Source organism: Bemisia tabaci, chromosome 6 (assembly GCF_918797505.1).
Source record: "Bemisia tabaci chromosome 6, PGI_BMITA_v3".
Lineage (NCBI taxonomy): Eukaryota > Metazoa > Arthropoda > Insecta > Hemiptera > Aleyrodidae > Bemisia > Bemisia tabaci.
In genome coordinates, this window is record NC_092798.1 from 12068423 (window position 1) to 12094435 (window position 26013).

At 36.9% G+C, this 26013-nt stretch overlaps 1 protein-coding gene across 1 annotated transcript in view; it reads left to right on the top strand.

The window, feature by feature from the left end:
- Positions 1-2918: 2918 nt before the first annotated feature.
- The window catches only part of Wdr62 (WD repeat domain 62), a gene marked incomplete at its 5' end in the record, with an annotated part of 31541 nt that continues 8446 nt past the window's right edge, over positions 2919-26013 (top strand). Inside the window, 20 exons of the mRNA XM_072301509.1 lie at positions 2919-3145; positions 4119-4332; positions 4844-5059; positions 6525-6707; positions 7672-7832; positions 9197-9332; positions 10317-10508; positions 11270-11448; positions 12028-12190; positions 13068-13202; positions 14055-14255; positions 15184-15545; positions 16574-16761; positions 17859-17965; positions 19519-19614; positions 20204-20319; positions 20863-21090; positions 22093-22196; positions 22806-22969; positions 23551-23674. Of these exons, the coding sequence (XP_072157610.1) occupies positions 2919-3145; positions 4119-4332; positions 4844-5059; positions 6525-6707; positions 7672-7832; positions 9197-9332; positions 10317-10508; positions 11270-11448; positions 12028-12190; positions 13068-13202; positions 14055-14255; positions 15184-15545; positions 16574-16761; positions 17859-17965; positions 19519-19614; positions 20204-20319; positions 20863-21090; positions 22093-22196; positions 22806-22969; positions 23551-23674 (3496 nt within the window). The remainder of the gene's footprint in view (positions 3146-4118; positions 4333-4843; positions 5060-6524; positions 6708-7671; positions 7833-9196; positions 9333-10316; positions 10509-11269; positions 11449-12027; positions 12191-13067; positions 13203-14054; positions 14256-15183; positions 15546-16573; positions 16762-17858; positions 17966-19518; positions 19615-20203; positions 20320-20862; positions 21091-22092; positions 22197-22805; positions 22970-23550; positions 23675-26013) is intronic.

The window sequence follows — 26013 nt, forward strand, 5'->3', positions numbered from 1 at the left end:
AAATGCTCTTTTCAATCCTAGAAAGTACCTATTGATGTAAAATTTCTTACTCCCCGAATATTTATCCATTGTTGATTGAATTTTTCTTAACGTGACAATATTGCACCCCCGCTCTTCAACATTGTTATGTACCCGATTTGCGTTTCCCGTCAAATCAACATAAAGAAAAGTCTTCTCTGAAGCATTATTTCGACATTTTTAAAATACAAATGAATTTTAGATCTATTTCATTTTTTTCAGTTTAGTTTTCCTTAAAAAAAAAAAAAAAAAAAAAAAAAAAAAAAAAAAAAAAAAAATTGGGGGGGTGTCAAAAAGTTAAAACATCCTTAATTTTGCATGAACTGTACATGTATGTACAATGAACGCATGGTATTCATCCAATCTAAGCAAGTATAACAAGCCAATCCTATGGCAGTTTGTGATTTATGTGAAAAAATGACAGTAACTTTTGCAACTGATTTTTTAGGGAAAAACGGAGGTCAAATTCGGATTCAGCGCATCAAAATCATGAGGAAAACATATCTTAAATGTATTTATACTCAAACGGAGAGCCGCTATGATTTTTGATCACTGAAAAGTGAATTGGGACCATAGTGCGTCCGTCAGCGCGTTTTACTGCGCGGGGTGCGTTTCCGTAAACACGCGAAAACAAACGGAACGCAGCGATCACCGGGACATTTGCATGAGCTTTTGGCGCGTTCTGTCTCGTCCTGTTTCCCGGCGAGCGCGTCAGAGGGCGCTCCTGGCGCAGCTCTGTCGTGCCTAGCAAAAAAGGCATATCTCCAGTGGAATCCCTATGCACGTATGTTCTTTTTGCTGAGCGTGGCAGAGCAGTCAAAAAATAATCGGGTACCGCGTCGGGATCGGATGACGACGGTGACGGAGACGGACCAACCTTGAGCGAGGTCTTTTGTGTGTCCACGCAATAGCGTCTCTTTCTTTGCGTCTTTTGTGATCGCGATTACCTAATCATCGTCTTGACGCCGGCGTCGGACGCACCGGGAAATGAGCAATTTTGCAGATCCACGGGAAAGCTAGAGTCAAACAGAGACCCCCCGGGTAGCCTCTCGGCGACCAATTAAAGGGCGACGAAGAAAAACGGAGGACTCATTGAATGAAACTTCCCACCCTAACAGTACTTGGTCAATCATTTTCTTAAGACTTTATTTTTGAACTTACTGCTTTTTTCAGTAACACGGCAGTTTTACTATTTTCAGGGTTTTTTTTTATGTATCGATCGCTATGTCTTTATCAATTTTAATAATCAATCTGTATAATAAACGCTTGACTGTAGCACACTACTATCTCGCTGGATAGGTAGCCTCGATTCCTTGCCTCTCGAACGCCCGGAGACTTAAACGCAGCGTAGAAAAGTAAACTATTTCATAATCCGTGACTGCGTGACAACTTGCACCGGGCTGTTTATTGAAATTGATAGAATAAGCGATAAACAATAATAAAACAGGGAAAATATGGGCGATCGTATTGTTGGGAATGGGGGTTGCAATGGACATAGGGTAGACTAACTTTTGGCATCCCACGAAAGAACCTACATTTGAACCGCGTTTAGCAGAAAGGAACCAAGCTACATCAGCTATTGCCAAATTCAACCGGGCAATTTAATATTTTACAAGAGAATATCTGTGCGGATTTCTTTGAAACTTTTAAGGAATTTGCCTCTTACTTTGTAAAACTCACTGAAATTTTCACAGAAATTCGCACAACCGTTTTCATGTAAGAAAGTAAATTGCCCAATTAAAGTTGGGAATAGCTGATGTGGCTTTGGTTCCTTTCTGCTTAACGCGGTCCATTTAGTCAATCATTTCCCTCCTTACAAAATCTATAAGAATCACCTGTTTCAACCAATAGGATCGCTCATTTTCCCTTCTTCCTCTTTGTCTATAGCTTTGTCTATCGATTTCAATTAACAGCCCGCAGCATAGGTTCCTTTGCTCGTAAAAGGCGGCATTTGCAGAAACGGAAGCTCAAGGTCTTAGCCGCTTACTCACGCTTCGACAGGAAACCAAAGTGGAGGAATCCCTTTGCCATTTTCCTTTTGTCCTCTTTGTCTAAAGCTTCGTCTATAAATTTCAATAAACAGCCCGCAGCATAGGTTCCTTTGCTCGTAAAAGGCGGCATTTGCAGAAACGGAAGCTCAAGGTCTTAGCCGCTTACTCACGCTTCGACAGGAAACAAAAGTGGAGGAATCCGAACTCACCGTGAGAGCTTTCTGCTGACGCACAGTGGACGGAGTCTATCGGAGAGGTCGGACAAAATTTGGAAACTTTAAGAGCTTATAACTCCGTTCATACATGACTTTGAGGTTTTAGAAGTGGCTCTATTGGATTTCTCGTGAGATTTTCTTTCAGGAGCACCTCTTAAAATTCAACATGTAACGAAATTAACATAGAAATTTGCAGTTTTTGCCAAACTTTCCATGTCCGACCTCTCTGATTGGTTCGATCCACTGTGCGGCGTCGATGTCGGTTTGAATGGAGGAGCGTGAGTATGGAATTCGCTCCCGTCTCGTCGGTCGTCGCCGATGTCTCGAAGCACCAAGTTGGGGTTGGATCCCAGTCGCGAGTGAATTTTTTTCGGAAATGAAAGTGACCGGATCACTTTCCTTCTTCAGACGCTCTTCACCTTCGATGAGACGTTTCTTCCGAGAAACGTACGCGGAATAGCATTCGTTTCGAGGTGGAAGCGGATCTCCCGCGCGAATGTAAATATTGATCATGTGATGATATTAATTGAACTGAGAATATAACAGCACTTTTACTGAAAAATGGTCAAACAATTTTGGTAACTCATGAAAATTGTTTTTGATTTGAAGAAAATATTTTTGGGTTGGATATCTATATTCATCATTTTTTTTATCTTTAAGTAGATGCTTTTTTTAAAAAAAAAAAATCATTTATTTCCGAGTTGACGCTGAAAGCTTGCCTGAACGCTTTTGTAGTACATTATTGACTCTCTATCAGCCTGAGATATACTCGTATGTTATTCTAATTATTTTCTTGATTTTTATTGGTTTTATTGACTTTTTGTTACAGATTAAGCTCGAGAAAGTCCTTGGGTTAACCGTCTCCAGCAATGCTGCTCTCGACTGTGATCCCAACACGGGACATATCGTCTACCCAGCTGGGTAAGCTTCAACCCATTCATTCTTACCAATTTTTGGTTTTAATTGAACTGTTCCTAAATACAGGTGAATTCTGGAAAAGGCAGAAATTTGTATCCAACGCTTTAAGTCTGATAAAACTCGCTTGAAGAAGAAATATCTCGAAAATTCTCTGTTCTCACTTGATCTTGTGTAGATATCTAGGATAATTAATGCCTAATGACATTTTACCTTTCCAAAGAAGGATCCTTGTATTCGCACAAAATTCCGATCGATTTTCCTTCATTCTCTCCAAACTTTCAAAATTTTGCTTAAAGAAGTCAAACGGTGTTCTGTTGAAAAAATGTATAGTGGATAATGTAATTTTACATCAGTAAAAAGTCACACAAGTTGTAATTTCAGTAATTAGATGTATAATAATATTCAAATTGAAATGAAATTAAGATTGAAAAGGTTTTATTTATACAGGAGCCTTTTTAAGGCTAGGAACACATCATACATAACATTGTAAGAAGTAGAATATTTATATTGTGTATAACTTGGAGAAAAGCGTATAAATAAAGTATAATCTTGTGACAAAAGATGTTTGATTTTCTGGTATTTTAGGGTACATTGATAGGTCGTTCGGTAAATTCTTCAATTGTTTATCCAGGACAGCATAACAGTGTCTCTTTGAGAGCAAAACTAAATTTTTTCGATCCCTCATTCTTTAGTAGTAACCTTAGGGGTTCCGAAATGTAACTTGACCTGTGCCATAGTCAAATTGTTTTGACTGATCATGTACTAAAGTGAGAAAATAAAAATAAAAATTGAAATAAAATACAGTACATACGGACATTTGCCAAGACAGCAATCAAGATCCTCGTCTGATAGTTTTACCATCAATTATTTTGCAGTCCTAAATTATTGCAGAAGAGTCTTCTTCTATCAATGTAGATAAGTCCCGTTTGCCGAAATGCCACGCATTAATATGGTCTTGTCGCGGGGGTCGTTTCAGATGTACGGTGGTCATCTTCAATCAGTTCCGGGGGAAGCAGCACCACCTGTTGAACGCGCAGCGGAAGACGGTGACATGCGTGGACTACTCCTCGGACGGGAAGTTCCTCGTCACCGGGGAGTGCGGCCACCAGCCCTGCGTCCGCGTCTGGGACCTCGCCGACAACACCCAGCTCGCCGAGTTCGCCGGCCACAAATACGGCATCAACTGCGTGGTAAGTCCCCCATTCGATACGATAGTTCATGCGCCCGAGTCGAACGAGGTGCATAACCACTGAAATGAAGGGGCGCTAAGTCCCTCGCCTTGCTTTGACCCGTTCAGATAAAAAAGGGATAGGAATTGTGCAGCGGTTTACCTCTGCACCTCTACTCTCAACCTCTACGCAAGGTTTTTCCAAACTTTTTAAGAAAAAGAACATTGAAAGCAGTTCAGAAGTCAATGTGATACAAGTAGACTTTGGTTTTCTTACAAGCGGAGTGTTTGAATAGACTAACACACAAATCTCAGATTTCTCATTTATGAGTTGAATTTAGAATTCTCTGATGTGTCGACTGTGTTCTCTTTGAAATTTTGACTAGAAATCATAAATTTTGTGGTTTAAAATTTTTCATCCTATTTAATAGTCAATTGTTGGCATTGATACTGGTAAAACCATGCACCAGTCTTACCATTGACTTTGATTTACGTGACCATCAGTAATCTCAATGAATCATTCTGGTTTTCAGGCATTCTCTCCCAACCAAAAATTTGTAGTCTCCGTCGGATCGCAGCATGATATGATAGTCAATGTCTGGGAATGGAGATCCAATCTGAAAGCAGCGTCAAACAAAGTGTCATCGAAAGTCAAAGCCATCGCTTTCGCGGAGAACGGCAGTTATTTTGTAACCGTCGGAAATCGCCATGTCAAATTCTGGTACCTTCAGTCTCCTAGATCTAATATGGTAAGTGCTTTCAGGGCTGTAATACCATTCCCAAGTCCAGAAACTCATTCATTTTTGAATTGTTTCATGGCCAGTTTCTGCCACCCGTGTAGGTAGCAGAATAATAAATCTGTAAATATGCGCAAAAGGTGCCATGAATTGGTGACTAATATTCAAAAATCTAATCGTAAACGTAATAGCAATATTGTAACGATGAATTCAAATGAAATAGCTTTTCGATATTCAAAAACTGTACCATCAAAAGAAGTTGATCTAATAGTCGAAAATGGCCATTGCAGATTTGTGTTTCACGTGTAGAAAAATATTGAAGTTAAATTGTATATCACAGTTATAAATCGACTAATGTATGTATACTTACTGTGTGCTTGACTTTCGTCTGTATATTGTCCATAAATAGCCAAATTATCACCAGTATTCATGATTTTCCACTACATGAGTAAGTCAGGAAGTTCAGTCTGGTAGGAAAGAACTTTGGAAAATTTGGAAAAGCAGATGAAAAGTCGTGATTTCCAATTTTATCCACCCAATAAATGTTGTGATCTCCATTGATATCCAATTTCAATTCTTGTGCAGCTAATTTTTCCAGGAAAATAGTCACAAGAATGTTAGGAATTCCAGTATGTGGAATTTGTAAAACAGTGAATAAATTAGAAAAACATAAGGATTTTTAGAGAGATGAAGGAGAAAACAAAGTACTTGCCTTTAAGTAAAAATAAAATTTTATTCATGCACCAAGGTAATTGCTTCATATAAAAAAACAAGTAGAAAGGACAGTTTTTTGTGAAACACTTACTTCAAAGGGACGCCAGAAAAACAGGTGAACAGGATGTGAATAGAAGATAAAAGCAATGAACTTGCTTAAAATCTCATAAATGAAGTTGTAAAGGACACCTACTTGCAACTTGCAACTGTAATTTACATATGCAATGTTTTGAAAACGTGAGTTCTTGGCATTCGTTCAAATAGTCCGCATTTTGCTAGAGCAACTGGAGAACTCCTTCAGTTAGCAATATAGGCAACAAAACATGCCTGATGACTATCAAAATTGTATACGCCTGGGATTGAAGGTATTCAGCAGAGACATCTAAAGTGACACATTTCGCATTTCGCATTGACTACAAGGCAGTTGATAGTCAATCCCAGCAACCACATAATATGCTACTTTCAGTCGTTACGACTTTAATAATGACAATCTGAACTGCTTAACGGTTTAGTAATACCAATTGTAAGTTTAAGCACACACTAATAAAAACCTTCAAATTTGTATTTGCCATCTCGAAGATTTTCAAAAATTTTGCAGTAGAAAAATGAAATAAAAGCTAGAACCCAAAAAATTAATGAAGAACTAGGTTTTCTCAACTAGTGTTTTCTGTCTAGATGTTTGGTTCAGTGGATTGAAATAACTTCAAGCTCAATTTAATTATCCTACATGAATTGTTTGTTAAACGATAAAAAACTGTTTCAGTATAAAGAACCAGTGCCATTAATGGGGAGGTCAGCGATATTGGGTGAACAGAGGAATAACGATTTCGTGGATGTTGTCTGTGGTCAAGGAACTATGGGCGACTCAACGTATGTCATTACTCGCTCCGGGCTGCTTTGCGAGTTCAACAACAGGAGGCTTCTCTATCGATGGGTCGAACTTCGGGTAAGCTCTCTGGTGGTATAAGTATTCTCTGTGCCTATCATTGAATTTCAGATGCTCTCTGATTGAAAAATCTGTCAACCATTACTTTTTTAAATAAAGGTTTTGAGATTAATGTGAAGTATAAACATAAATGTTGTTTTCTCTCGTGAGTTTCAAATACTCCTGATATTTTTTGTCAATAATCACTTTGCCAAACCTAAAAATCCACTGTTGCTGTGTGTTGTCATTAATTTTTCTTCCATTTAGTCAGTGAACGAGTGGCTATTTTTTATATTTTACAGCTCTTGTTTGTCAAATTTTGACATCTAACTCATCAAAATGTCATCCATTAATGGAAAAAGTGAGCATAGTCTGAGGAGGAAAATTTTGGAGAAAAACAATTTTTTTGAGTTGGGTCAAAAAATACGGGTTTGGACTTTCGGTGGAGAACGCCCTTTAATACCACAAAAATCAAATTTTAAGATGTTTAGTTCATTTGAATGCCACAAGGGGTGTAGTCTTATCTTTATCTGACAATTTTTAGCTCTTAAAGTAGCCGATTCTTTGTTTTTTCTCGAATATGTACGTTGTTGAAACAGCAAACTTCAACCGTCTCACATGCAATTTGGTTGGACACTTTTGGGTATTTTTTCTGAAGTGCTCATGAAACACTCCTCTTCTCTTTGATACCATTGATTCAGTTTTTATTTTTTGTGGACCAAGATTCCTTTTTCTTGTGAACAGTCACAATTTAATTTACTTTTTTTTAATTTTTCGTCAGCATGAAGACTTCCTCTGCCTTTTATTATAAAATTCATTTTAATCATCTTATAACTCGAATAATTATTGAAATTTATGAGTCATTATTAGATTTGTTCCATCAAAACATTCTATTTCAAATCGTCTCACTGAGGTCTTTTGTTCGAATTTACAGTAAAAAAGACAGGATTCCAAAGTTAACAATGAAATATTTAATTTTTTCCAGACACCCAGTGCAAATTGTATGGCAATTGGAGTCGATCACATTTTCATCGGCTGTGCGGAGGGAATCATCAGGTGTTTTCATCCTGTCTCCCTACAGTTCATCACAACATTGCCTAGAACACACTATTTAGGGGTAGACATTGCTCAAGGACTCAATATTAGGTATGTCGGCTATGTTTTCTTTATTTCAACTTGAGTTAAGAAAGAAAATGGAGTGACGAATTGTTTGTGCAACTAGCAGCTCTAGATTGATTAACTTGCGGATTAAAACATTTGCAGTCATGATTAAAATCAAATTAACTTAGCCAAGAAAAATCTAATGACTCAGAATTTAGCGAGAATATAATCTGATTTGAGGAATTTTTATTCAACAAAAATCAGCTTTATTCTTAATCTCAGGTGATGTTCAGTGTATGAAACCTCATGACATTTTCCAGAAATAGAAACCATTTTTTTCTTTATCAGTCGCATGAAGTTCTCTATTTTTATCTTGATTTCATGATTCTTTCACTTTGCTGAATCAAGTTATTTTTTGTTTGGTCTGTCCTGAGTTTTGGCGTTTCAGCGTTTACCTAAGTTTGAAGCTTTTTTTTCCATTAATTTTTTTTCTTTTTTGAGTTCACTATCCTGTGTAAGTTAAGACATGAATTTTGATTTTTGCTGTTATGGTCATGAATATTTACCCGTCCTCTTTAACTTCCTCTTCATTTTTTTCTTTTTTCAAAAATTCCTTGTTTGCATTTTTTTAAGGAAAAAAAATTCTCCACAGGTAAGAGGACAGAATGTAAAAAAGCTCGAAAACTTGAGGAATCAAAATACAACAAAATTCTCGGAAGCACCCATCGTATCCTCTCTAATCACTAACAAGGATCAGATTCTCCTCTTTTCGTTTTGATTTTATTGTTTTCTCCCCCCCCCCCCCCCAGTTGACCAAGGTCTCATACCATTGGACGTATTTCTGCCAATGGAACCGGAGACAGGTGAGAAAGAAGGGGTGTGCTCGTTAGGCGGGGACTGTAAGAATGAATGAGAATTATTAAGCGCCAGTGACGACAGCGGCAACGAGGCTGCCTTTGGGGTTGTCTGTCTTCCACTTTAACTCATGAGCCCTGTCCATAACGCTCTTGTCACATGCCCATGGCTCATGAGTGTTGCATTCAGGTGGCACATAGTTCTACTTGACAGAATGTAAAATCCCGCTTTTCCATTTCAGCAAAGGGAATCTCGCCCACTGTAGCATTGTTTCTTATGTAGCTCATCTTAAGCATACTCCATCTTTCCCATTCATCCATAGTTCTGTTTGGCAGAAATACGTCCAATGAAATGTCTTATTATCCTTTGTGATCAATTTTTTGTGTTAAGTTTCGCTTTCTTATGGGTTGAAACAAGAAAAATTGAGCCTATCATTCAGAAAATCGTAATTTCCTTCCATCTTTTCTTAAATATCCGTTCACGCAGGTATATGACGCACTGATTTTGTCTTGTGGGTAGGTACAACCATTGTAATCTTTGGTTTGATGTTTCAGTCATATGACGTTACACCCAAAAAACGCTAAGTATCCAGATGCCATAGCCGTCGCTTTCGATGATAGGAATAAAAAATTAACATGTGTTTATAACGATCATAGTCTGTACGTTTGGGATGTCACTGATATCAAAAGGGTTTGTATCTCCGTTTCTTTTTCTACTCAATTTTATCTCAGCAATTGAGATTTCGTTTTTTATCTATTTTAGTTTGCTTCTTTTTGTTGATTGGTGACTGATTGTGTTTGCATGGTTGTGGTATTTTCCTTTAATCCTGTGTTACAAATTTTTTATTTTGAGTCTGCACAAAGAGTGAAATACTTATAAACAGTTGCTCCATCAGTTTCGCTCACTGTTCTCAATGTGAGTTAATTTTGATAGTAGGTTTAGGATCCAAATAATTTGCTTAAAGAAAGATATCTAATTGATTAGCTAATCCATGCACTCTTTTGTAGACTAAAAATGTAGCACTATTTTTCATAAGAGAAGTTACCTAAAATATATCCATAGCACACATCTACACTCAAACATTATCCACTTTTCCTAGCGGTGCAACTGTTGCAGTGACTTACTGAATTGCACTAAAAGTCACTCATCGGAGGTCGTGCTAAATTACGAAATTTTTGTCACCTGAATTCAGCTTTTAAATTAGCAATATTATAACAGCACATAATGTAATAATTGAAGTAGCCTTTAGCATAATTTCTGTTGTCATCCTTTCATGTTTTGTTACTTTATTTCGGAATTTTTCGTTCTAGTAAAGAATTTTTCTCAAAAATAAATTATTCTTACCTGTAAGAAATTCAATATTTGTTGGAAATGGGGGAAAGGATTTCTAAATCAACATTTTCCTCTTTAAAAGTCGTAAATTCAAAATAATTGTACATTTGATTTGCAGTGTTTCAAAACGGCTTGGAAAATATTCCCAAGGAGGTAAATTTGATTCCAAATGTAATGAACAGTTGGTTTAGTTCCTGAAATTAAAATTTCACAGGACTTTTGTCACATAGTAAACCCAGGTATACAGTATTTTAGTTTCAGCAGTAATTTATTTCATGCTTTAAGATCTACTCTGTCTCTCACATATTAATATTTTCTTGTTTCCTATCGTTCAATTTGCAGGTAGGAAAATCCCATTCATTTTTATTTCACTCTGCGTGTATTTGGGGCGTGGAAGTGTCTCCGGCGACATGCAAAGCTTTACCTCCAGGGTCTTTCATAACATGCTCCAGTGATGACACCGTCCGGATCTGGAACATGGATGATAGTAATCTAAGTAGCAAATCTAGTTTTCAAAGAAATATTTATAGTAATGTGAGTACCTCTTTTATAATTTTGATATTATTGATAAGCAAACCGTTCACATCCTAGAATCTTATATTCAAATATTCATCATGGATTCCATCAGCCAAAATGAGACTTTTAGAATTTATAAATTTTATTATTGTAGCAGAAAGTCTTGTTTGAACTGAAAGAGAGGGGTACGTTCAGCTATCATGATTTCACAGCAAATAATACTTTATCAGGCTTTCTTGGTCTGAATTTGTGAAATAAGTTTATCTCTCATTTCTATTACACTTGTTATGAAAAGTGGTCAACTAATTAAGGTTAAAAATTGAATTAGTAGTAAATAAATTCATTTGAAAATCAGCCATTGTTTGTAAGCAATCATCAAGTAATTTTCAGTAGTTATCCAGTTATTTCTAAGAAATTTGAACAAAAATCAAGTACAAATTCTTAGGTTTTCCTTTTAATGTAGTCAGAGACCAGTATGCTCCAGTAATTTCCTAAAATCCCGAAGTGATAGAAGGAGTTCTAGTGACTTTTTTCAAAAAATTGAGATGTCGGTGTTTTCGAACCAATCTTGTTCGCAAAGTAAACCTTATTGAAATTTTGATCCTAGAATCCTAGAAATACTTAGCTCTGTAAAAGCCACTCAAACTTTTTTCAAGTCCCTAAGACCCATTTCTAATTTTAAAAATGATACAAATATCTCCTACATCCGTTCATTCACTGGGATTTATTAGAGCCTTGGTCGATGTACTTTAAATGTATGTTATCCTCTCTTGTTGTAGGAATTATTGAAAGTAATGTACATAGATGAAGATCTAAATTATATAAAGGATATGGAAATCAATGCCGCAGACAAAAGTGATAGCAGCGTTTCATATGACGGGCGAAATGGAGTCCGAGCAATTCGAATAAGTCCTGATGGCAAGCACCTTGCATCTGGCGATAGGTCGGGTAACATTAGGTATGTTCATAGCAGTTTCAAATTTTCTGGTTATTTATACTTGTCCACAGATTCCCTTCTGCTAAGCCCTTTCACTTTTGACAGAGAAAAAGAGTTGTCCAAGGAAACACACACGGTTTTTTGTCGGCTTTTGTCGAACAAATAGTTTTCTTCTTTTACACAAAATTCATGCAATTTTGTATATCCTTGATTTTTCTCCAATTTTGAAGTCATTGAACTTCGGAATTTAGAGTCTACTTCCAGATAAACACAATTTTTGGTCAGTTTTTTGGAACGCAATACACTACCAAATGTGCACTGCTCCTTACGTAAGTTTGGAGTTTCCTGTATTTGCTTATTTGCTTGTTATAAAGATTTTGGGAAGGGAGAGAAGATTACTCGACTAGATGCTCCTAGATATTTTTGGAAAACTTGCGCAAAAGTTTGGAAAAGACCAGAAAAGTTCCGCAAAGTCCTTCAGTTTTAGTTGAATCTCTTCGAGAAAATTGCCCAAAACAGTTTTTCATTCTTTCAATTTTAAGTTAGAGTTAGCTGCATAAACCCTGTTTCATTCATCTAAGTTATTATTAATGTTTCTAGAATCCATGAACTGAGTAATTTTAATCAACTGTGCCTGATAGAAGCCCATGATGCTGAGGTCTTATATTTGGAATATACCAAGCCTGATGCTGAGAGTAGTGATAAAAATTTACTCGCATCTGCATCGCGAGATAGGCTAATTCATGTTTTTAATGTAGATGAGGTAAGATTTGATTCTTTTTATCTTATAGTTGCAATACCTTCCTTAAGTAAATAAATGATGCGTGCTAAGTCACGAAAGGATGAATTAAAGATCAACTTGATATGAATCTCTACACATTCATCCAAAGTTGAGTCATCAAGGCGTTGATTCCTGATTTTGATCCAGACAATATTTGAAATTAAGTGTTCATTGCTTGGCTTGACCAAAAATTGTGAATTGTTTTTTGCTTAACCGTTCCTGTTGGGGCAGAAGAAAAGCTGCGAAATGTGAACGCTTCAAACTACAGTACTTTCCAATTGCCACAATGATAATTGACAAGATAATTTGACAGTTAATGCAAGCCTAAGTGTTTGAAAAAAGACACAAAATGGAATAAGTTATGGTGTTTTGAAAATATTTTGTTGTAGGTTTTTTTTTTTTTAAAAGAAAGAAATAATCATTAAGAAGATGTCCTTACCAGAGAACAAGGAGCAACTTGATGTCTTTTTTTGGTGTGTAAACCTGGCTTCAGGAGGCATCTTTCTATGATTGTGAACTGTATTTCTGGGGAGACAGGTCTTAAAAATTGTGGTTCTAAGTTAAGTCTAGTCCAGAGCAGAAAAATGTAAGATGCTTCTCAAAATTATGTTCATCTTTTTTTTTTTTATTATTAAAAAATAAAATATGGCAGAAAGTCTGAAATGTCTCAAACTGAAGAACAGTCTTCCCAGCCTTGTCATCAGTGCATTTAGCTGATCCATTGCTCAGTGTTATCCAAGTGCTCGTTTCTTACATAGTGCTTCTTATCGATCAGTTTTTTTCTGTGGCAAAATCATGATTTCTCCCAGCCGGAACCCTTTGTTCTCTGCCAATTAATCCATTATCTTGGTCTTTCTAGGATTACAACTTTATTCAAACTCTAGATGATCATTCCTCTTCCATAACGGCAGTTAGATTTATCAATAGTAGAGGACAAGTCCAAATGGTGTCTTGTGGTGCTGATAAGTCAATCATATTTCGGCAGCTGCAAAAGGTAATACTATTAGCACAGAACTGCTGCTTTCATATTTACTTCAGGAATACCAGAGATCTCTTATCTCCTTTTTTATTGGAGTGAGATTTTAAATTCTGGGAGATGCATCCAAACTTTTTCAAAATATAATATTTCCTATCCAATATCAGCGAAATTGAAGCCAGATTGAGGTAAAAAAAACAGTGGAAGATTTGAATTTTCCAAAAAAATGTTTGTTTTCAAAATGTGTCACAATTTTAGTGAAGTTTTCATAAGAAGAATAAATGAACTTTTTTTATGAAAGGAAATTTTTATTGTTTTATTTTTATATATCAATAGCTTAAGAACAGCTTATATCCTAACTGACAATTTTTCAGGACGATGATAAGACTTCACCATTTTTGTAATTTTGAGGATAGATCTGCAATTTTTTCACAAATTACAGTGTCATTACAGCGCTCCTCTGAAAAATTGGAAAAAACTGAAAACATCAGCTGCCGTATTTTATACCATGGGATACATCAAAATTGTTTATTCATTTTTGCCAAAATTGTCATGTAGGCTGTTATGTTTTCCTTAGCTCTTGATATTAATTAAAATACATCAATATCAAACTGTAAATGCAGTCATTTTCTTTGTAGTCCATGTCAAGGCGTAACGCAACAATGATAATAATTGAGGTAAAGATGAATTTAATTTCTTGCCATACTTTGGAAAGTTTGCAGGTTACATTCATTGTTTTAGTTTCAAAGTAAGTTTTAATGCTATTGACACCTCTTAACTTGCCTCATGGTTTTGCGTCATAGAACTAATTTAATACCTCATGAATTCCTTCTTTCTATATCCTAATGTTCTCATTTTATTTCTGCAAAGACACCAAATGGAAAGTTCTCTTTCTCTCGTGGCCATAATGTAGCTGTCAAAACAACGCTTTATGATATGGAGGTGGACATCACACAAAAGCACATCCTGACGGCATGCCAAGACCGGAATATCCGCGTCTACAATGTGAATAGCGGAAAACACAGTAAAAGCTTTAAAGGATCAGTTGGTGAAGATGGGTCACTTATCAAGGTTAGTTGCGTTTTGTGAATCTAACTCTGCAACCTAAATTACTTAGTTAAACTTTCAGGAAAAAATTCAATTTTTCTGGGTCTTTTTGAATGATTTGAGGAAATTGTGAAAAAGAAATGATAGATTTTTAGTAAGAAGGTAAATGCTGCAAGAATGGAGAATTTGCATGCAAATTTTTTATTGCTTCATCTAAAAGTGCTTAAAAAGCTGATTTCACATTATTTTTTCATGATATGGGAAATAGTATAATAATAGATTCAAAAATGAGAAAATGCACCGCCTAGTGACGTCATCTGGCTGTATTTCCCATTTAAACACACATATTTTAGCAGATTAGATCATTTTGTCGTATCTTCTCCAATAATTGTTCAATTCATGAACCAATGGTATCCTTGTGTTCTGTTCACTCAGTAGTTTCCACTTAAACAAGAAATTCATCAAATTCAGACACCTGCAAATTTTCTATTATGAAATTTTGGCCGAATTATCAAGGAAGGGCGATGAGCTATAGATTTAGATTGTTTACTGCCAGAATACTTTGCTTTTAATGTCCCCTGATTTCTTCTCGCATTTTATCTTTGTCTCAGAAAACGATAAGGAACATAAAGTATTTACTTGTAACCAAGGATACATTCATATACAGTTCCAATGCCTAAATTCCTCAGCTATCTGCTGAAAAATCAATTAATTAATGAGTAAAAATTTTGCATATTCAGATGCAGTCAAGTCAATTCTGGTCAAAGCTGACTGTCTTTTCTAGCTAACAGCTGTCCATGCCAATTAGTATCCCAACTTGTTTTTGGAACTGATTATATTTTTTTCTCATGCTAATCCCTGTTATTCATTTATTTGATTCTTTCTTTTGAATTTTGCTTTTGGGATGAGTCTCATTGATAGTTAAAAATCAAATAAAATCTGTGCTTTTCAGGTGGTTCTAGATGCAAGTGGAATTTTCGTGGCAACCAGTTCGACGGACAAAACGCTGTGCATCTACGACTACTACAGCGGTGAGTGCATGGCCACCATGACTGGGCACTCAGAGCTGGTGACAGGGCTGCGTTTCAGTCTGGACTGTCAACGACTAATCTCAGCGTCGGGCGATGGGTGCATATTCGTCTGGACAATACCGCGGGACATGGTCACAACGATGCATGCCCGTATTTCTCAGCAAACCGCGCGGCTAGCTCGACACCGGATCAGCCTTTCCAATGGGCTCAACTTCCACACCAACGAGGAGGACTCAGATAAGGCTGACAGTGCCATTTCCAGTGACCCATTAGCTAGCTACAGGTATTTACTCATCAGTGATAGTTGTCGAAATGTAAGGTGTGACTTGGATGCATTCCAAAAAATGTTGTCTATATTCGTTAAGAATCCAAGAAAAAGGTATGTCTATAATGGGGCAATAAACAAGGTGTAATTTAGAAAATAACGTCACATGTTTTCTTTTCACAATCTCATGTAACAGTGATTCTCACAACTGGAAATTTAGAGGTCAACTCTTGGACAAGATATGAACAAGTATTTTTAAAAAAGATCAAATGGAAGTTAGATCTTATAAATGAGGTCATCTGTATTTTTGCCATTTAATAAACGTTAATTTTAAACACTCATATTTTGTTTAGGAGTTGATTTCTAGACTTCTCGTTGTGTGAGTCAATTCGTTCAAGGGAATTTGAAAAGGAAACATGTTATGTAGTGCTATAATTCATACCTTGTCTACAGACTCATAATTTAGGTCTGGCAACAGTTGCTAGACAGGGATGCATACGTCCTGTCTTAGAAAGCAAGCCAATATCAGTGAAGTTCTCATAGACAGTCAGAGCTAGTGACGGCCCCTTAACCCGCTTACAGATAAACTTCTTCACCATAGTACAATGCTCATCCAGAACATTTTATGTCAAGCAAATCCATCTGCACGGAAAAACTCTCCTCCAGAAGTACCCGTCCATCACCTCAGCCATTTTGAATTATACCCTAATTTTTCTCATTGTGGCATGATTTCCCCAGTAATTTGATTTTTCAGAAATTTGTCACAAAATGGTTTGATTTTAAGACAATCAGAATGTGAGACTATGGTTAAATTTTCAAGCTCAACTTTGGGGGAAAAACTTTGTTTTAGATTAAGACAAATACGGCGCCTACAGATATGCTGAAATGTGCCTATTCCATTCCCTCCCAGATAAATCAGCATGCCAAAATTTCTACCTGCACCTTGTTATCTTTCTTAAATGAAAGCTACTCAACTAGACCAAAAATGTTTTGAACTGCTTTTCAACTACTTTGCAAACTATTTTTACAATGAATGTTGTTTTTAGGTTTAATGATTCTCCGTTACCATTGTGGGCAAAGTCACAGCGCTCAGATAATGATGTTCCTGTCCCTGCGAGTTTTCCTCGCAAGGAGATACCAAAAGGTCGCTGGGCGCAGCGCTTGGATCCTACTGGACTTACCATTAAATCAATTTTTGATTCGGACAGTATAATTCACTGTCCTCTCTCACAAGGTGAGTTGTTTTTTTAATGAATGCTAGAATGCTTATATTAACAGAATTTCAAGATTGAATTTCCGACAGGGGGAGGAGAATTTGAGAGTATTTATTTAATTTATGCTTTTTGAGCTCTGGTGTTCCTATTTTAGGCAATTGTTGATATGAAAAAGCCATGAATAAATTTTTAAAATAGCATTATTATCATCTTGGATTGTCCGTCTAATAATGGTCTTACAGCAAAATACTGAATCGTCGCATTTATTAAAAAACTTGAAACTTTCTCATCCTTTTTAAAACTATTTTCTATTGTTTTGGTGGGTCCCCCTACCTCTCTAGACAGTGTTATCCTCTGTTGCAAAAAATAACTTTTGAGAGGGCGGGCAAAGAACCTGCTGAAACAATTGTACATGATAGCTCTAAAAAGAATCTAAAGGAGTTTTTTAATAATTACCTTGGTAAAGTTTTTCACCTAGTAATGTCCTTGTCTTATACTAAATCTGCATCATATCATAACTCAACTTATAACAAGTTCATTTGATCTGATAAGGTTGAGTTTGAAGTTGACGGCCTCTACTTAAATCACTGCATTTCTTATTCTTCTTTGCCTAGTTTTCTTCCCCCTTTAATTTTTTAACAAATAACTGAACAACACAATGCCCCAAAACTTTTTATGATGTGTGTGTGCATTTTTATATACTTAAGAACTTTTGAAGTTGAATGTTGCTGACTATCTTGCCGGAAAAATCAACTATAAAAGGAAATCAATCAACACGTAAAGTATTTAGACTTATCTTGGTTAAAACTGTCACTTGGATTGAACATCTCGAAACAGGAAATATACAAGCATTTATTTGTATGGAATTTGCTTATTAGCTCATGATGCTTACATTACATCACTGGCATTGCAAATTAATTTTCAAAATTTTGAATACTATACTAAAACTTACGGCTAAAGGTGGTTTGTGAACTACAACTGATGACTGTATCAAAGGTCTCACTCTTAAACTCTTCGAATTTCAAAACTTTAAAATTAGATGAATAGATCATCTCACTTTTTTTGCCGACAAACTTTATCTTTGTTACATTTTTTACTTATGCTTTGATGTTGACAGACTGTTCTGATAATTCCAAAGAAGATAGTTCTGTAGACAGCGGAGCGGAAACCAGCCATTCCCTGTACCCTGAACTGAGGAAGGATTCTATCACTCCTCCAAACAAAGTAAGCTGGCAGAATGTTTCACCTCAAATTACCTCTCTTTTTTCTATAAGTGGGTAAACTATCTTCCTGAATGTCTGCACAAGGATTTTAACCTGCGGAGAGGATCCCTAACAAACAAAGTATTTGCTGAAAGTAAAATATTTTAATTGCTTGTAGATTTTCAATCAAGCTTTGAAGATCTCCTAAAGTAATTTACTTGAAAGGATTCTTTAAAATATTAGAATACCAATTAAAACTACTGAGAGTCCCATGTCAGCCTGTTTAGTTCATCAAGTGGCCACCAGAGGTCGCTGTGACACTCTGGTTCTGTGTTGTAATTATTTAGTCAAATTATGTGCCTGTTCAACCCTTAATATTTTGAAAGACCTTTGCATATTGTTGGTTGATAATTGATTCTTCAACTTGGCTAAAATGTGTTGTGCATACTGGTCTTAATGCGAAAATGCTGTTCAACATATTTGCAGGGCTCAAAGATTTCTGTGCCCATTTTGTATCATGACTCGTTGCACTGGCAGACATTGTTGGGGACTTGTTATCTGAGGCACTGACTTTAGGTTTGACCTGTACAATGAAGAAACCGCAAGAAGAGGAAGAAGAATTCTAGCTACTTGGAGTTGCCCTTAAGGTTATTCCACCATAGTGTCTTCAGATCTTATGGTCCCCCTCCTTCATTTCATCCTCACCCCAGGATATGGAGTTGGTACCTCTATATGCTTTAAGTTAGGGATGTCGATACTCAGGGAAGTATTGATACTCGTATCGACTGGTATCGACTCTAAGCATCGATACTGGTATCGAGCATCGAGCTGAAGTATCGATACTTATGAGGTATCGATACCATCGATACTATTTCTGAATTATGCCGTGATTCTGAGTGTGCGTATGTCTGTCGGCCGTTAAATTCCGCCAGATTTACGCCTCTCTCGAAACAGCCCTGTTCGCGTCCTTAGTCAGCTATTTTGAGCCCTTAACTACAGTTATCGAACTGAGCTTTTAAGTATAATCATCTTGAGAAACTTGATTACTCCGTCGTTTGTCACAGTGCATCATGAAGGTGAAATAGTGGGGAGAGAATTTTTTTTTAAAAAAAAGAGGCCTTCTTCATGGTCAAATCAGATTAAGTATCGATACCGTCGATACTGGGGTCTTGGCATCGATACTGCATGGTATCGATATCGTGGAGTATCGATGCCGAGTATCGCTAAGTATCGATCGAAAGTATCGATACTTTGCAAGTATCGGATAAGTATCGACATCCCTACTTTAAGTTCCGCTCGTAAACATGCACAAGTGGATTTTAGTTTCTTTCGAGCCTAATTTGACAGGACTGCCAACCTATGAAGAAAAACGTTTGCCAGGGGTCAAAAACTAAATTCGGCAGTTTGATGACTTGCGACCAATGGTTGCATCCGTCTTCTTCTGGACCCACCGCATATGGTAGGGTTATAATCTAAACTGGGTTGATCTCAACAAAGTTCATGGATTGAAGATCGAAGCACACCATTGTATCCCCTACTCATCAGTTTCTTTTTGTTTCATCTGTTTTTTTACAGTTAGCAACAGATAGAACTAGTCATAAAAAAATTGAATCCAACCGTACAAGGTATCACACGGATGATAGCTCCCTTGGAAGTTTCAAGTATTATGAGGTAGGCTCTGCAAAATTGCAATAAAGTCAAGATTAATCTCCTCCAAAATTTTTCAGTAAAATCTTGCTAAGTTGGAATGCATCAGGACCAAAGATTCATTCCGACTTAGAGAGGTTCGACTGTAATTCATTTGAATTTTTCAAATGTTATCATGTAAATTTGTTCAACTGTAATCAGAGTGTAACATTTGTTTTATTTATAGTAAAACAAAACGAAAGTAGCTGTGACAATTGTTTCCAACGAATCAAAATAAAAATCTTCTCAAGTGACTTCAATGCCATTTGTCTCCGAGTGTAACGTCAACGATGTTCTTGGCTATCACTTGAGTTGTGTATTTTTTGAAGATAGTTTCAAATGGATACCTTTCCTCAAGAACTTTACTCCAGCTGATTTTTGCAAAATTAATCATCAGTTCAAGTTTTAATTTCCTCTCTTTCTTTTTTTTCCATTGTATTTAATTGGATTGTTATAGAAATTGTGAACATTCAATTTTCTACGGACTCCTAATTTCAAACAAAGTAATAAACCACTGAAAAATCCATTTTCACATTCATGTGTTTACTGATGTATCTTGTAAATTTTTTTAAAGGATAATGAGAGCACAGAACATGATGGAGACGTTGAGGATTATTCAGAGGGTGAATTTACTGAGTCTGAACATCACAAAAAGATCATTTATTACCCGATCGCTGAGGAAAGTATGAGGTTAGTACTTATTTCATTATTCAACTCCTTTTAGGGCTCCAATTACAGCCAGTTTGCTGAAATCTAAAATTATGAGAACAAAACCCGTCAAACCTTTTGACAAAGATCTGAACTTATGGCTTTTGGTGACTGATTGTGCCGGACACTTTTCAGAACTAAAGTGAAAACATGCCTATTCCCAGAAATGGAAACTCTTCCCAGAATCTCCTTACTGTATTTCATCCTCTCAAGAAAATTTGATGAAAAAACATTTAATCGTATGCACTCTTACGTATATTGTATTCATTCACACTCAAGGGATTTGAGAAATTCCTACGTGAATGTTTTCTACAACTTTGCCTTGAATGACCATTCAAAGCACTATCCTTTCTCTAGAAACTTTGATGCCCAGGCTCTCCGGTATTTGCGTGACTAAATACAATGTAGAGAATATCAGAGTTAAATAATGAATCATTAGATTACGTTGATCAACGAGCGTAGATAGTATATAATGAACAGAGTTATTTATGAACTTATATCTAATTCGTCTTTGTATCATTTTAGTAAGTTCACAGTAAATGCTATGGACAAAGAAGAACTGCGCCGATCTCAACGTCGGATGAAACAGCAAAAGCGGGAGAAATTAATTGTATCACCACTGGAAACCACACGGTCTGTCTCAGGAAGTCAAGACAGTGACGATGATGAGCTTGAAGAAGAGGATGATGAAAGTTCAACACTAAGTGCCCATAACCCAGACAAAACGTTGACACCCTCTGCGTTCACCTCTGAGTAAGGATGCAGAACTGATTTTTAAGTTTTGTTAGTTCTGAAAGTAATTGTAGACATCAAGGCATGTGTCTTTGACTATTTTTATTTGTTACAATCAAATCGTATCCCTAAAAATTTCCACTCTGAAATCAGGCATTTTGCCAAAAACCAGTCATTTGGCCGTGAAGCAAATCTGAGGTATGGCTGTAAAGCAAAAATGCCAGATTTTGACAAAACGGTCGTCGTTTTAGAATTTGTTGCATCCCTGTAAAACCCTAGCTCACAAGTACTAATATGCGACGTGAAACTTCTAATACTTAACATTCACTTAAGTATGTGCACGATATTGAAACATTTCCTTTCCCGGCTGGGAGGAAAGCTCATCAAACAAGGGTTTGGAAATGAAAATCAAACACTGAAATTTGGTTGGATGAAGAGGCAACTTGATGGGGCTGACAAGCGACACAGTAAACAAACAAATACAAAAAAAAGAAAGGGGACTGAAGACTGCTACGGTTTGACGAGTTTAGCTCCCCGTCATGGCATTATAGGTAACCGCTGTTAGTACAAGAACGACAATCCAAACACGAGCTTGAAGACCGAAGAACAAATGAGAAAAGTGGGGGGCTGAGTAGTGCTAGTAGCCGCTATGCGACCACTAGCGCTACTTGGCAGGCTAAAATTTTGAAAAGTGAAGGGGTAGGGGGGACACCTTGTCACAATATCATTTAATTTCTCAGGCTCATGGATGCTTTTTTATAATTTATTGTGAAAATTACCTCCTTTTCAATATTAGTTCCTGAGTAGCTGCTTTGAACAATTAGTAATTTTGAGCAGCCATGATGAAGATCGTTTCCTTGAGTATTTATTAAAGAGGACCCATTTACGATAGCTAAATATCCAATTGGTGTTAATAAAAACATTTTTGATCATGAATTCCAATTTACATTGAAACCATCAAAATAATTTTCTAAAACTTTCATAAAAACCATTTGTTCAATTGTTCGTTTTTATTTACCACAGGCCTGAAGATGGCGTCAGCTTGCGGGAGAAGTATCTCAAAAACACTTTTGAATCATTAAGTGGTGCGGAGTTGGAATCTTCAGCGGAGAATACGTCAATGCGAGGTTGATACCTTATTCATTCATATCCTTTTGGGATGGGACTTGTCCCAATCTTAGAGAATCAAATTATTAACAAAAGAATAAAATGATGACAAAAAGTAATTGTAATATCATTAAATAATTTTAGGAAAAAAAGTACTTGAGGTCATCATTATAAGAAGTAATGATACAATTTTGTTTCCTTTATTTTTTATTGTTAAAAGAAACTGTTGCACTTGCAAAAATAGTGTAGTCACCAAAACCATTGGAAATTATAGCAAAATTTAATATTATTTAAAATGTGCAGTGCTTTTTTTTTTCATTGTAATTTTAATATTTTGCCAACAATTTCATTATCTTGCCATTCAGTTTTGCATTCCTATTCTAAGTCAGCCTGTCAATTTTGACGTACTGCATGCATTCTTTTATTTTTTTTTTAAATTTATTCATTTTTATTTTACATTGAATATATAAAGCCTACAAAAGGGGCTATTGTACTAGTCAAGGATACTGAAGTTTTATAAAAAAAAGAAATAGTCATGGTTATTTATTAAACATATAGAACAACATTCAAGAAGTTGCTAGAGAGTAGAGGAAGTAACAACTAATGCATGTATTTTATTTGCATGACAGGCAAAACAAGTCTATCATCTCAGTTCCATAATAGCCCCCTGCCACGAGTTCGCAATGTCAGTGTAATACAAGCTGTAATTGACAAAAAGAATGATAAAGAGACCATGCGGAAGCGCGAGGAGCTTCAACGTCGAATCGAAGAAACGAGAAGGAAGCTACAAAGTGTAAGTTATACTTCATCCTTTTTTCTTTCAGTACATTTTTGCTCTGTTTAAATTTTTGTTAAAATTTGATAGCTGAATCAGTCGACTCTAAAAGTCACTTAAACTGGATTACCTTTGGTAAAACAAAAATCTTGAAAATTTAGAAATGTGTTTTGCATGTATGTTCAGTGAGTAATTGATACTTTGAAAAAAGAGAGAATGTTTCATATGAGCCTGAGCTTGAGCCTTAGCAATGTGTTAGCAAGATCCAAATCTGCAATCAACTGTTCCTATTTTTTAATGTTACTTTTGCTTAAGCCCTTAGGGAGGCAAGTATCATATGGAAAATGAGAAAGATTTGTTGGATTGCAATAGCAGAGCTAGAAGGAAGAGGTGTTAAAGGTGGTGAAAATTCATTTTAAAATCAGATTTTCTATCTTTTAGTAATTTACATCTTGACAGAATGATTCCAATCATCAAAATTTCAATCATTTTTGAACACACATGTTAATAAAATGGCCATGAAAAAGCCTTTTTTAAATTGTTATTTCAGTTACTTTGTGGGTGTTTAACGATGAAAAACTTATTTTTTGTGTGTACAGGTTGGGACTCGCTCCAATTTGAAAAGTAGTCAGAGCACAACAGACCTTAGCCGCAGCAACTTCAGCGATTCGCATGTTAAGCACACACGAAAAATATCGCTGAGCAACAAACATCATGCAGCAGGTAGCAACTCAGCCCAATATCCGGTGGTGGACTCGTATCGTTCTTCCAACTATCACAAGTCTGAATCGTTTTTCGTTCAGTTCTCTCCTTCCAAGCCTAACTCAATGTATGATATTTCTTCTAACCACAAATCAAGCTTTAGCTTCACTAACTTTAACCCAACCAAACCCATTTCTCTTCCCCTTTCGCCTGTCGATGACACGCAGAAAAGTCTCCTGTCTTCCCTTAACGCGCGGATGAGCGGTCCTAAACGCAATTCGTGCAGCTTTTTTGTGGACTTAGATAAAGATTCAGAAGGAATATTTGAACCAAAGCAGAAATTCAGCTCCGCAGATTGTCTAAGTGTCTCCGTTTCTAAAATGGAGTCAAGTGATGAGAGCGATTTTAGCTCAGATTCGTTGGAAAGTGAGTTCTCGAACATGAAACCGCGGCGATGTTTTAGTGAGTACCAAATCTGTAATCAACGGTTCACATTACATAATGTTACTTCCGCACGAGCCCACAGCGAGGAGAATATTTTGAATGGTACGGAAAATGAGGAAGATTTGCCGGATCGCCATAGCAGTGCAAGTTTTTTTTTGCGTTCGCATCACGTTTACAAGAGTACTGAAAGTATCCTCACAGATGAGAGTGAGTATCAATATCTGTTTCGTGACTGTGATAATAAAGCTCACCGCAGTACTGAAAGTATTTTAACGGATATTAGTGATACTCAGTTTGATTCTTTATCACGTGATGGAGAAGATATTATCGAGAGACATGAAGAAGAGGTGAAAAGAACTGTCTGTCGAACGCGAAGCTTGCATGGCACTGCCTGTAGTGGCATGCGGAGAGAAGAGAGCAGCAACCAACACTCACCTCAATTTGTGCGGTATTTTGTCATTCAGAAGGAAGTTGGATACACCCGGCCAATTAGAAGTCCGAACGTCGTAAAAAGCCAAACTCAAGAAAGAGTGACTGTCACGAAAACCACTAACTGTGTTCAAAACGCTCCTAAAAACGAATCATTTTTCATCCCATTCGACTCGCCAGATGCAGGGAAGTTGAATAGATGCAAAATATCTAAGTCTGTGAGTAATCTCGAGTTGTCACCCAGCCACCCACGAGTGACGCACAAACCGCCAAAGCCCCATTCAAAAGCAGTGCCGCCCAAAAAATTGCTCACTAGCCGGAGTGAAAAATACCCACGATTCACAAACACTGTAAAAACCGTACAAAGCAATGCAGTGAATGGAAGTTCAATTTCAGTAAAAAATAAGGCATTAACAATAAAAAATGATCCATCAAGATTTAATTCGCTGAGGAAAGACTTGTCCAGTAATTACTCGTCAAGAAGAGAACCATCCAGAAATGATTCTTTTCAAAATGATCCCTCACAAAATAGCCATTCCAAAAATGACTCATCCAGTAATGACTCATCCGGAAATGATTCATCAAAAAATAGTGTATCAAGAAATGAATTTTTGAGTAGCACAGAACCTATGATGATGGATGAGAATTTTTCTGACGAGCGGCTGCCGACGGTAGAAGAAAATTCCGTGACCGAAGTCAAAGTTCGAGCGAAAATGCCGAGTGTGAAACTGCTTTTGCAGAACTTTGAAAGCTTCCATAGTTTACCGGGAGGCAGGAGTGGAGATGGAGCACTGTCGTTGTCGGGTGAGGACTCTTCCGCTGAGTCATCGACTCCTGCCACCTCTTCCTCCACCAACTCGCCCAAAAGGCTCCATGCCAGGCCAGGCTCCACTAACCAGCTCGCTAGGCGTCTCATCCCTCTGTCTAACAACTCCGCCCTTCCCTCAAAATGTAATGCAGGTTCGTTCAACTCCTGCTCCGATCTCTCTGTGCAGCTTTCGTTAACCTGTCCTGTTGTTTTTGCTCTGTATCCAGTAGATTTTTTTACTCCCACAATTGGACGTATTTCTGCCAAATGGAACCAGAGACAGGTGGGAAAGAAAGGGTGTGCTTGTTAGTCGAGAGCCGTAAGAATGAATGGGAATTATGAAGCGCCAGTGACATCAACGGCGACGATCGAGCTCAGAGACAATGAGGAGATTGGTGGTGGGACTCTTTAACTCATGAACCCTGTCCACTACGCTCTTGTCACATGCCCATGGCTCATGAGTGGTGTATTCAGCTGGCACTTAGTTCCATTTGACAGAATGTAAAATCCCGCTTTTCCATTTCACCAAAGGGAATCCTGCCCACTTTATAAATTGTTTCTTATGCAGCTTTCTATAGCGCGTCCCATTTTTCCCACTGGTCTATAGTTCCATTTGGCAGGTGTACGTTCAATTGGTGTAATGATCTGACATAAATTATGAAAATCAGCAAACCACCCT